General features: G+C 37.9%; 1 protein-coding gene across 2 annotated transcripts in view; it reads left to right on the forward strand.

The window, feature by feature from the left end:
* Nucleotides 1-5,855, forward strand: part of cbwd2 (COBW domain containing 1, gene 2) — a 30,977-nt gene extending 25,122 nt beyond the window's left edge. For both annotated transcript variants that reach the window (XM_012961026.3, NM_001011255.1), the window contains 4 exon segments: nucleotides 981-1,049; nucleotides 1,130-1,195; nucleotides 2,562-2,691; nucleotides 5,636-5,855. In XM_012961026.3, coding sequence (XP_012816480.1) covers nucleotides 981-1,049; nucleotides 1,130-1,195; nucleotides 2,562-2,691; nucleotides 5,636-5,694 — 324 coding nt within the window. In that variant the 3' untranslated portion in view covers nucleotides 5,695-5,855.
* Nucleotides 5,856-12,625: the final 6,770 nt, after the last annotated feature.

Here is a 12,625-nt window from a genome sequence, read left to right on the forward strand (position 1 = left end):
CTGGTTATGTATACATCTGCTGCTTGATGGGGGAGCTGAACGGAACCTGTTAGATGTAGTGTTTGTAACAACCAGTGCACTTTACTCATATATATTATATTTAGAGGAACCCTAGGAATCGTAACAGTATGAAATAATTAAAAGAGCAATACATTTATGGGCCAGACTTACACTGTTCTCAGCAGTCAGTCATTTTATGTTTATGGAGTTATACTGACTGGATATTAGAACAAACAAAAAACTGGGTTATTATTCATCATTTTGGCACAAGTATTTGTGCTTATTTTTGTTCAGTGTTTGACTTGGGTTGGGCTTCTTTGAGTACTTGTGCTGCTCAATGAGAAAGATTGCTAGAGTTATCGGAGCATGCTTTTTGCCACAGCTTCTCTGTAAATCTGTTGGTATTGTTTGTTGCGGCTGTCAGGTCATTTTGTCAAACTGACCAGGATATCTGCTTCCCACTGGATAATTGAAAGAAATGTTTCTGATCCTTTTGGATTTCTAAAAGATTAATACCATCTCTATATTCCTCTTTATTATGGAACTTATGTTTATTGGTAGTATTTAATCCTATATTTATATTTTGTCTTTCCAGTTACTATTGCAACACCGGTATACAGACCATTCTATGCTGATGGATTTCCCCTATTCTTTTTCTCCTTCTGTATATACAGACACCCAAACTGTGCTTCATTTTTTATTTTCTCCCAAAAAACTCCCTTTCAGTCCCCAAAATCAATAACAGAATGCTCACATTATATAATTTGTATGGATGTTTTGCACTTTAGACACTAACTCATTGTAAGTTGTGTTTGATGGGCGTTTACCCACAAGGAGGACAAGATTGCTTTAACTCATTTGAATGTAGATACAGTGTTATGTTCTTAAAAACCAAACTGTCGAATGGCCAGAATTGTGATGAATAGTAAGTGTTACTTTTTCCTTAAACATTTTTTGATATATTTCCTGATCTCTTCCAGAGCATTGTGACCGTTACATTTGAAGTGCTTGGCAGTATAACTGAAGAAAACCTGAATTTGTTTGTACAGGTTAATAAACCTTATGTATTACAGAAAAAAAAATTTTTTTTGCTTTCATGGCGAAGTTGAATTTTTGCTTTTTATTTCAGAATCTGCTGTGGGAGAAGAATGTAATAAACAGGATAGGACATCCCATAGAAGTTATCAGACTGAAGGTGAATAATGATTATTTAAAGTGTATATGTATAGGCATGGGGTTATATAATAAAAGATGCAAATTTTGCTACTGCTTTAGACACCTGTAGGCACCAATCAGCATTTACTGGTCACCTGTTTGAAAGCAAACATCTTATCGGTTTCTACAAGTTACTATACGTATTACGTATGGGGTATAGACTTGTTTATAATATAATGTTTAATTGTTTATATATATTACAGTTCACCTCTAAGTTCCTTGACCTTTGTAAAAGCCTGTGACATTGATAGATAATGAAACTTCCAGCAACCTATATAGCTTTAAGTTTCATCATATCAGCTGTGTAATATTGTATTTTTAATTAGCTACATATATGAGTATCCTCACCATAATATCATGTAAGGCATTTAATTATGGGAAAGACCCCAATAGTAAGCCCATTTGGAAAAATTAATATAAATGTAATAGTGGTTTTACCAGGGCCAGTCAAGAACAAGGCTCACCCAGTTCCCCAATTTTCCCCTTTGCAGGAAGCAGAGAAAACAGCTTAAGGTTTAGGAATCCCAATGGGGGGCACGGGCATTTAAAATTCAAGGTATACAGGGTAGAATGGTTGGCATACATTCCTTTTTTCACAACACAGTAGTTCTGTTTAGCTACCTTTATAGCAGAGAATACCACAATGGTTTTGATAAGCCCCTTTTAGGCTTAGCAAAGTGAAGGTGATTAAAAATTAGTAAAGCAAAGAAAACAACACAGCAATATGCTGGTTTTTGTAACATTACTTATTGAGTTTAACTAGTGCATTACCCATAGAAAACAAACATGGCGCTGAGCCCCCCACAAAAATATTTTCAGAGGGGCCCAGTGCACATAGCAATCCCTTAATCGCCCACTCACACTGGTCTGCCAGCAGCTGCTAGTTTGCAGCAGGGGTACAAAATGTCAGGTTGGAGAGAGACTGGGGAGGGGGGATTTCTATACAGCAGACCCCACATTCTGCTTGCTCTATAGTTACACCACTGTAAACAAAGGTAGTCTTCATTCTTTCACTATACTGATCAGAACTAATGGCCAAAGAGTTGCTGTTGAGTTCTTACTTGGGTAGTTCAGCACTTTAGTTATTTAATTAGGCTTAAAACATGATATAAGATGTTATCGGAACAATACCTGTTAGGTCAGCACATATAGTAAGTGATTTTTCAGCTACTGTTATGCTTTCTGCATTTAAAATGTCACATTTGAATCTATAGACAGTAAAACTGTGCAAACAATTTTTTTAATGTGAACAAGGCTTTTTGCACTTTGGTGCAATGTTTCTTTTAATATACTTTTGAATATAATCCTTTGCCCATTTCCTAAATTATCACCTTCATTTTTGGCAGGGATTGGTGTCAATCAAGGACAAACCACAGCAAGTGATTTTGCAAGGTGTCCATGAATTGTATGATTTGGAAGAGACCCAAATGACCTGGCAGGACAATGGTGATCGAATAAACCGCCTGGTTTTTATAGGTAAAATCTACAGTAGTGGTGTACTATGCAGGTTTAACACATGTGCAAACTTGTAATTTTAGAACCTATTAATTAAAAGTCCAAGCAGCGTTGGTGGTAATAATGTTGCACAGTTATAAATTGTCACTGCACATAAAGGCCAAATACACATTGCAGATGTACACATTCTTGCTTTTAGTCAACTTAGTTCTCAAGGTTTGCTGCTAGTCTGGAGTACAGTGTGCCTAATACAATATATATATATATATATATATATACCGTATATACTCGAGTATAAGCCGAGTTTTTCAGCACGAAAAATGTGCTCAAAAACTCAGCCTCGGCTTATACTCGAGTATATACGGCTGACCGTACCGCTCCCCATACTGCTCCCGCTGCATCTTCTCTGTCCGCCAGGTCAATTCTGGGGGACCGGGTCAATTCACAGACGGGGGGCGCATGAGCACATTCGGCACACTCTGATGCTGCTGACACTGACGCGCTCTGACACTGCTGACATTCGCGCCGGTAAAGCTCGTTGGAGTGTGGCTGTTCGCGTGTGTGACCAAATGGAATCTCCAGCCGGCATGACCTCGCTTCCCATCAAGCAGCTAAATCAATAATATTTGGCGCGTTCTGACACTGCGCCGCGCCAATGTCAGCAGTGTCAGAGCGCGTCAGTGTCAGCAGTGTCAGAGCGCGCCGAATGTGCGTGTGAGTTACTGGCGTTCGTGCGCCCCGTCCGTGAATTGACCCGGTCCCCCCTTGGAGCAGTATGGGGATTGGAACGGGGAGCAGTACTGCCCATGGATATTAAAGCCCTCGATGGCCGGCTCTACATTCTGCCTCCTCCCACCGCATCCAACTCAGCGCCTGCAATCAAAGTGCATTATGGAATAAGATCCCATACGACTTAGGGTATCAGGTGGCTAAATATTAGACATATACATAATGGCTTATTTTTGAAGGCAGAGCTTATCTCAGAACATTTTGATTCAAATGCTTCTTGTGGCTTGGATAACATTTTCAGAATAGCTATGTTTCCCTATAAATGTGTCCTAATGTGGGCAAAGACTCCAGCATCCACAGATATTCTAGCTGGTGAGTAATGACACTGATTTCATCTTCTTGTACTTTACTATGAATCCTGTGGCATAAAAAGTCTTATTCATGGGGTGAAACTGTAAAGAATGTTGGATGGGGTTGGAGCACAACAACTGTCATGGACAGGGCCACCATCAGGGGGGCACAGGGGGGACAGCACTGGGAGCTGAGAGGGAGGATGCAGAGACGGACGGCAGACTGAAGGGAGGCCAAACTGGCATTCATTAATAAATATATATTTGTATATGTTTTCTCCCAGCAGTGCAGTGTAGTAAGACATTTATTTGTAAATGACATAATGAAAAAGGACATACCTTTCCCACCCTAGGCTTATACTCGAGTCAATAAGTTTTTCCAGTTTTCTTAGGTAAAATTAGGTACCTCGGCTTATATTCGGATCGGCTTATACTCGAGTATATACGGTATATATATAAAACAGTCCACACGACAGCACCACACTCCAAAATCTGCTGCTCTGCAGCTGCCCCTGTGCACAGGATATCATACATGTACAACCGACGTTTCGGTCCCTTTTGGGACCTTTTTCAAGGTTGAAAAAGGTCCCAAAAGGGACCGAAACGTCGGTTGTACATGCAATTATAATACACAAGAGATTTTTTGAAACACAAAGACCCTTGGTGCTGGCTGTTTTATTTTGATATTTATATATATATATATATATATATATATATATATATATATATATATATATATATAGATTGTGCTCGAAACGTTGGAATTTTTTCAATAAAACCACTTTTTCTTTTGTATCAAGTCCCTATGTGTGCGGCACTCTTTCTATTATATTTTTGTTTTTTTGACTTGCACCAAGGGCATTTGGACTTTTATAGGGTGTGCTCCTCCCTGTATAATATATATATATATATATATATATATATATATATATATATATATATAAAAAAACATACCCACTACACAGCACTCTGTAAAGCATCCTCAGTCTTTATTAACTGAATTAGTTTGGCCATAAAAATAAAAACATCACACTATCACTATAAAAGTGTTTCACACTAGCAGTGAAATTAAAAAAATTGCAGTTTTATGGATCTACACCAATATTGTGACCCAGTAACACACAACAATGGTCACAGCAGTCCTTACGTGAACTTCAAATATACAAATCTGGAAATGATGGCACAGTCACTTCTGTTCTGTAAGCCACACCAGAAGTCACAATTGCTGGATAATGGGCGGCGGTATCTTATAATTTATCTGCCATGACGTGTTAGGCTAATGGCCATGGAGAGATTAGTCGCCCTCAATAAAGCTGGCCATACATGCACCGATGATACCTCGTTTCGTACAATATTTGGTGCGTGTATGACAACTCGGTGAGGCGATAGCGCCAAACACTCTGCTACCGCAGGTAACTAATCTCTCCAAAACAAGGTAAATCGCCTGTGTAAAGGCATACATGCCGCTTTGTTTTTCCAAAGTCACGCACAGTTTCCTCCTGCAGGCAAATGGAAATGGCATTTCGGAGAGAGATTAGTCTCCATTTTGCACCCATTAGAGTTCATAGGCTGAGCCAGAGCTACCTACCAGCTCGGTTTACAGGGTTTGCACCCTTCATTGGTAAATGAGCCACAATGTTTAGAAGAATGTTCCTAGGTACCAGTATTTGCTCAAAGCAACTTTATGCAGATTTCATGTAGATTTTTGCAGCACATTATTACTCATGTTATACTCCGCTACATTTAGAAAAGTCTTTAATCGAAAATAACCAGTTTACCTGTTCTCCCCAATGCATTTGTTTTTCTGCTCTTTCTAATTGTACAATTGATTTGATCCGTGGCGCCTTAACTAAAAACAAAATAACATGTACCTTTGCTTACTGCAGGTAGACATCTGGATAAGGAGACACTCAAGCAGCTGTTTGTGTCAGCTCAGAATGCTTGATATTGCTGTACATGTGAACACGGCGACAAAAGTGCATTTGGTCACATTTTGCAGCAGTGCAGTTGATTCTGTTATTTTTATCTGCATTTGGTCCTAATGTTAATTTAAAACAGATGTTGATTATTTTGTGTTTAAACGTGTAAATACACCTGTCCATCATCTCTCCTGGTATCTGTCTTTATTATAATCCTGCTGAAAGTCAGATGGCATTGTGTGCTCATGGTGGGATTAATACATATGCAAAGGGCTTCTTACATTAAAATCTGATACCTTTTACCTATTTGTAATAATATATTATGAAATATAAGGTTATTAGAATTCCTCAAGGAGTTTTGTGACCAAATAAATCTTTTCTTCAAGATGTGGAACTCCAATCTGACTTCTAAAATCCTCATTATTTTAAAGTGGGCAAATCCTATTATATCAGTTCATTCTGCCAGTTGATTGACATGTGTGTGGTCTCCTTAATACCATAGAACAAGTAACTTGTAAATGAGGTGCAAGTAGCCAATATATCCTTTATCTACAATATCATACTTAGTACTTTTCTACAGGTCATGGAAACACATTATTTTTATTTAGTCATCTGACACATCTTTCCATTATTTGGCTCATCTACGAAAAATTCAATGAAACATTAATTAAACCCAATAGGATTGTTTTGCATCTAATAAGGATTAATTATTTCTTAGTTGGGATCAAATACAAGGTACTGTTTTATTATTACAGAGAAAAAGGAAATCAGTTTTAAAAATCTACGGTACATTATTTCATTAAAATGGAGTCTATGGGAGACGGGTTTTCCGTAATTAGTAGCTTTCTGGATAATGGGTTTCCGGATAATGGATCCCATACCTGTACTGGCATGTCAGGCTGTGTGGAGAATAGTGAAAGGAATATTTAAAGGAAGCCACTTGGAAGGTCTTCTTTTGATTTCCCTTACATTTGGCTGGGCCCCTTCCTCTTCTCCTGTTTGTCACCTAGTGAATGTCTGGCAGGGATACCTTTACACTGCTTCCTGGTATTGCTGCTTCCCCTGCCAATAATAACAACCAGATAAATGCAATATAATTACTATATACAATATGCCAATAAACCATTCTGTTCTTTTATTTCACATGCTCTGTATTTTCGCCTTTAGATTGCTAACGCCACAGAATCTACATCTCTGAATCTCTGACACTAGTTACAGAATGCCAGGAGATCTAGATTTTTTGTGTCTATGAACCTAGTTCAGATGCTGTTAGACAAACGATTAATCATATGAATGTTAAGATTTAAAACTTTAATTCAAGAAAATAACAAAACATTTATTCATTATATTACTTTTCACAGTAATAACCCTCAATATTGCTCCTTAAAGGACAATGAAAGGTTAATATAAATTAAAAGTAAGTCTAAAGGCATTCTTACTTACTGCATATCTAAATTCCCAGATCCCTGCTTGCTTCTCTGAGATATGGTGCTAGCAGCCTACAGCAGTGTGAAGACTACAGTGACATCACTGAAATCTCTCTGTCCTTCCTGTAGGTGCCAGCGGCAGCCTTCCTATTCTCTGAGCATGTGTGTAACTTGATCCGGTCTCCTGTTCTGAGCTACACATGCCCACCAGCCAATCAGAAGCAGATCTGCCAGAGGGGAGGGGGGGGAGGGAATGAAACACATGTGCAGTATGAAGCAAGGAGGGAAAGGAAGGGAGAATACCTTTTTAGAGATGGCTGCCTGTTCTAGAAAATGTGAAGTAAGTGTGACTGAGTAAATATTTGATTAGGTGAGCCAAAAGTGTGGTGTTTTTACTAAACAATAGGAGGACTATTGGGCAGTATGCTTTTTAAATTTTCACTTGCATTCTCAGTATGTTCTGTTATTATATGTATTGTGCAAGCAGTTTCAAGGCAATCCTATACATGCCTCTCAATATGGCATTATTTCATATAATTCCAGTATAGTTGCAGGTACCAACATAGTATGGGTATCGGACACCTTATCTGGAAACCCATTATCCAGAAAGCTCAGAATTATCCCATAGACTCCATTTTAATCAAATTATTCAGAATTTTAAAACTGATTTTCTTTTTCTTTGGATTAATAAATAAACAGTACCTTGTAATTGATCCCAGCTAATATATAAAGAATCCTTATTGGATGCAAAACAATCCTGTTGGGTTTAATTAATGTTTTATTGATTTTTTAGTAGACTTAGGTTATGGAGATCCAAATTACAGAAAGACCCCTTATCCGGAATACATTTGGTCCCAAGCATTCTGGATAACAGGTCCTATACCTGTAGTGTGTTACACAAGTTGTTTGTGATTTACCAATGCAGATTCTACAATATAATTTTTTTATTATTTTCCTTACATAGATGAAAAATATATTTGCACTTCAGACTGTAGGAGGCCCCAGTCCCTGGCCCTAAAAATCCATACTATTCCCTGCTGAGTAGTATATGTCCGCAGGGTCCAAAATGACCCTGTATAGGTAAAAGTTGCTTTCTGATGTAGAACCTGTGGACAGTACGTATGACGTCCGAGGAACAATTTTCATCTTCAGAAACATTTTGTTTGTCACCTTTCAATTTGTGAATGATTGACCAAATCTTGGATAACATGGCATAATCCACTAAATGTGTAACCGAATGAACCTTGGGAATCACAATAAAGGCTAATGCTATATTAATGAATGATTAAATCTGTTTTACCCACAGGCAACAGAACTTGGCACAACCAGAGCTAGTGTGGATGAATGCAGGAATTATGGGCTCCCAACTGGTGAAAAATCTACTTAAATTCGGGATGTCCATCCTGCCGCCCTCCTGTTGCTGAAATATAACTTCCAGGAGGGCACCTTTGACAAAAATCTAAAAATGCCTGTCAGCAGTTAATAAATGTCTGAAGTCTGAAGCTCCAAGTATAATGCTCTTTTTTTTCTCTGAAAAAGGCACCAGTTCACATATCAGATAACAGAATAACACTATATTATATTTTAATCACTTCCTTTAAAAATTAAATATATTTAATTTATATATATATATATATATATATATATATATATATATATATATATATATATGCAATACGGAATGGGGAGCACACCAAAGAAGTTCTTTGCGATACCTGGGTGCCAGAGAGCAGGATTGTAAAATAGAATTGAGCAGTGTCGGCACTCACAGGGTTTTTCTATGATATTCACGAAAAGACACATAGGTAGATGCAAAACCGGTGAGGTTTATTAATCCTACATTTCAGTGGGGAACCGAAACGTAGGATTAATAAACCTCACCGGTTTTGCATCTACCTATGTGTCTTTTCGTGAATATCATAGAAAAACCCTGTGAGTGCCGACACTGCTCAATTCTATATATATATATGGATATAGGTATGGATCCTTTGTGAAATTCCACATCTTGCCATTGGCAAATTTTTTTGTGAAACTGCCGCAAAAACTAACTACAACAAAAATTTGTACTTGCATTTTGAGAAATGTTTAACAGTTTCGCAATTTTTTTGGGGAAGCGAAATGGACAGATTTGCTTATCACTTGTACTGGCCCAAAGTTAACTACATCATCCTTATCCCTCACCTATAACCACCCTTTGAAGTGGTGGTTCACCTTTAACTAAACTTTTAGTATGTTTTAGAACAGCCAATTCTAAGCAACTTTTCAATTGGTCTCCATTATTTTTTTTTGTTTTTGAACTATTTGCTGCCTTCTTTTGAACTACTTGGTGAACTACATTTGAATGCTGCAAAGAGATAGAAGAAGGCAGCAAATAGTTCAAAAACGATAAAAAAAATAAATAATGACCATCGCAGCCAAAAAAACTATTGCTCTGTGAGGCTCCAGTTTCATGTTATTGTTACTTTTTGTAACTCCTTTTTCTATTCGGGTCCTCTCCTATCCATATACCAGCTTCTCATTCAAACTGCTCGCTGGTTGCTAACGTAATTTGGACCCTAGATAGCTGCTGAAACTCCAAAAGTGAAATAACTAAAAAAAAAATAATATAAAATGCAGTTTGTCTCTGAATATTACGCTCTACATCATACTAAAAGTTAACTCAAAGGTGAACAACCCCTTTAAGGAAAGGGATGCTTCTTGCTTTCCACTTTAGATCTAGAGGCCATATTATCATGCTGAGACACCAGACTGTGTGGGGCACTGTGAATAAACTGTTTTGTAGGATAGTAATTAGCAAGATTCCTTTTGATCTCTTTGAGATTTATTTGGATCCCTTCTTCCTTCTCTGAGTTCTTGCAAGTGAATGTCCAACAGTGATATGGTTATCCTGTCCCCCCGTGTTGTCGATGCTCCTCCTTCTGTCAATAATTGCCAAATTTCCAACACCTTTCTCCTCTTTTTCTTTTGTACCTTTTCTATTGTTTCTATTGTCTGTACTTATGTTACTCTGATTTTGAGAAATTATTTCAAAAATGACCTTAAAAATGAACTAAATGCTGCCTTTTCTTTACAATACCATTTTTTTTTAGAAAAATGAATCTCATTACAGCACAAGGAATCCTAAAAGGAACATTGGTTTTTTTATAATCTGTATAAGGAAAGGAAAAAAATGTATGATAAACAGAATGAAAATGTCCTTGCAAAATGCTGTACTGCACCAGGGGCCATGGGGAGATTAAAATTCGTCTATTTGCAGGGTTAGCTTTTTCTATATGCAAGGTGCTACCATGTAGTTATCACCTACTTATTAATACCAACATTATTACCCTAGTGCTGACATTTAACACAGAGTATATATATATATTTTTATTTAGAGACAATATGTAGAATAACATGATACTAAATGTTTTGGTAGTATAAGCCCTGATGTGCGCTCTGCATTTGTACTTCATGTTTGTATCTGAACAAACAGAGCTGCACTTGGGCAATTGATTTAAATTGTTGTTAGACACCCTTATCCAATATCATATAATACACAGGACTCCACTCTGGGGACCTCTGCTCTGCTTCAAATGCAGACAAGTCTTAGGGACATTTTTCCAAGTCTTCTTGACATGCCCTAAAATTGCTGGGTGCTGGGGTGACATGGCACATTTCATGGTGCAGTGTCTATTTATGCCCAGTGTTAAAGGGATAGTGATTGTTCCAATTATAACAGGAACATGTTACTATGCCTACTTAAACCCTAGTGCTGCTATTCTTTTTTAACTGATATGCCCCCTGCCTCCCCCTAGCTCAATTTTACGTGCCTCCGGGGTGCTTGGGGGCAGGAAAATGTTCTTATAGGTTGTGGCACTGTTACGTTTGTACTCCATCCTATCAGAATGTTGTCCCTCCCCCAAGAACACCGTCACTTAGCAAGCTGGTCAACTTCAAGCCATGCTGGAGCCCAACACATGTTAGTATGGGGTGAGCTGGGGGAGGCAGGGGGGCACATCAAAATATAAAAGAAAAGTGACACTAGGGTTTATATAGGCATAATGACACATTCCTTTTAAAACCTGGAACATGTCACTATCCCTTTGAATCCCCCAAGCCTGCCTCCTAGGGCTGATAGAAAACATAGCTTTCCCATACCTATATATATATATATATATATATATGTGTGTGGGTCAGCCATACACAGAGGGGTTAAACAGCTTACCTTTAAATTATCTTTTAGTGTAATGTGGATAATAAAATTCTGAAACAGTTTTAAGTAGCTCTTTTTTGTGGTTTTTGAATTATTTAACTTTTTATTTAGAAGCTCCCAGGCTTGAAATTTCATCAGCTATCTGGTTGCTATGGTCTAATTTACCCTAGCAACCAGCCGGTAGTTTAAATGAATGACTGGAAGAGCAATGGGGGGTGGTGCTAAATAGAAAATAAGATCGCATTTTAAATTGGAAGCTTGAAAGAAGCAAATAGGAGAACCAGTTAGTATTCTGGCAGTTGTTGCCTCACTTATTTCATTCACTTTCCGGAACTACAGCCTGTTAGGTTAAGATAATTAGTAGTTCATTATACAGAGAGCAAAACTGGGTATACTGCCCCTTAAATCCCTATTATAGCCCCACTCAGCAGTTTCCATTGGAGGAGAGGGGACATCCTATCAGTTTGGTACTGGCTGGTTGACACAGTATTCTGGTTACAACTATAAGTATTAATGTAGTGTTAATCAGTCATCTAACAGGCAGTAAACATTCAGTCAACTTATTAGAGTTTCAGTAATATCCACAACAGTAAATAAAATATCACCCAATGGGACAAGTGGCCAACCATTTGTATTGGTTAAAAAAGGTTTCAGTATTTTTATGGTACATACCACATACACACCATGGACCAACCATAGGAAACAACTGAATCTATTCTTTCATTATTTAACAAAGGTAAAAGTTACTTGTGAATCAGAGCCTTTAAGGTGGATGATGGCACAAATGCCTTATCTCCCTGTCCAGGTGGAAGGGTTGAATAAAATCCAGCTTTGTATACCCTCACAGGACCAATTTACAGACTGATTCAGAAATACATTAGTGTGATCACATCACCATAATAGCTGGAAACACCATTTAAAACATAGGTGTTGCAGGCAAGTATTCACACCAGTACTTTTTAGCTATAAGATATAAAGTGACCATTCTAAAATATACTGACTGGCAGCCCTAATGTGAGGTGAGAGCACTCCTGCTCCAGCTGGAAAGAACTGCCTACAGCAGAAATTACATACACTTCCATGGAACTAGAATTATGTACACTCTTACGCAAGGCAAACCTCCAGTTAATCAAACATATTTTTAGCTTACATGAATTCTATTGTAACCCATGAGACTCATGTGGGGAAACTCTATGCCTCCCCCTGCAGAAGAGCCATCAGTAGATGTGCCAGGTTACTTTCCACTTTGAAAACCTAGCATTTACTAAGTCAAGATCCTGCATGGCTAAAGACACACTGCATTAGTTTCTGCACAGACAAGCAGTATTCATCTTATTA

The sequence above is a fragment of the Xenopus tropicalis genome, chromosome 1 (genome assembly GCF_000004195.4).
Source record: "Xenopus tropicalis strain Nigerian chromosome 1, UCB_Xtro_10.0, whole genome shotgun sequence".
Classification (NCBI taxonomy): Eukaryota; Metazoa; Chordata; class Amphibia; order Anura; family Pipidae; genus Xenopus; species Xenopus tropicalis.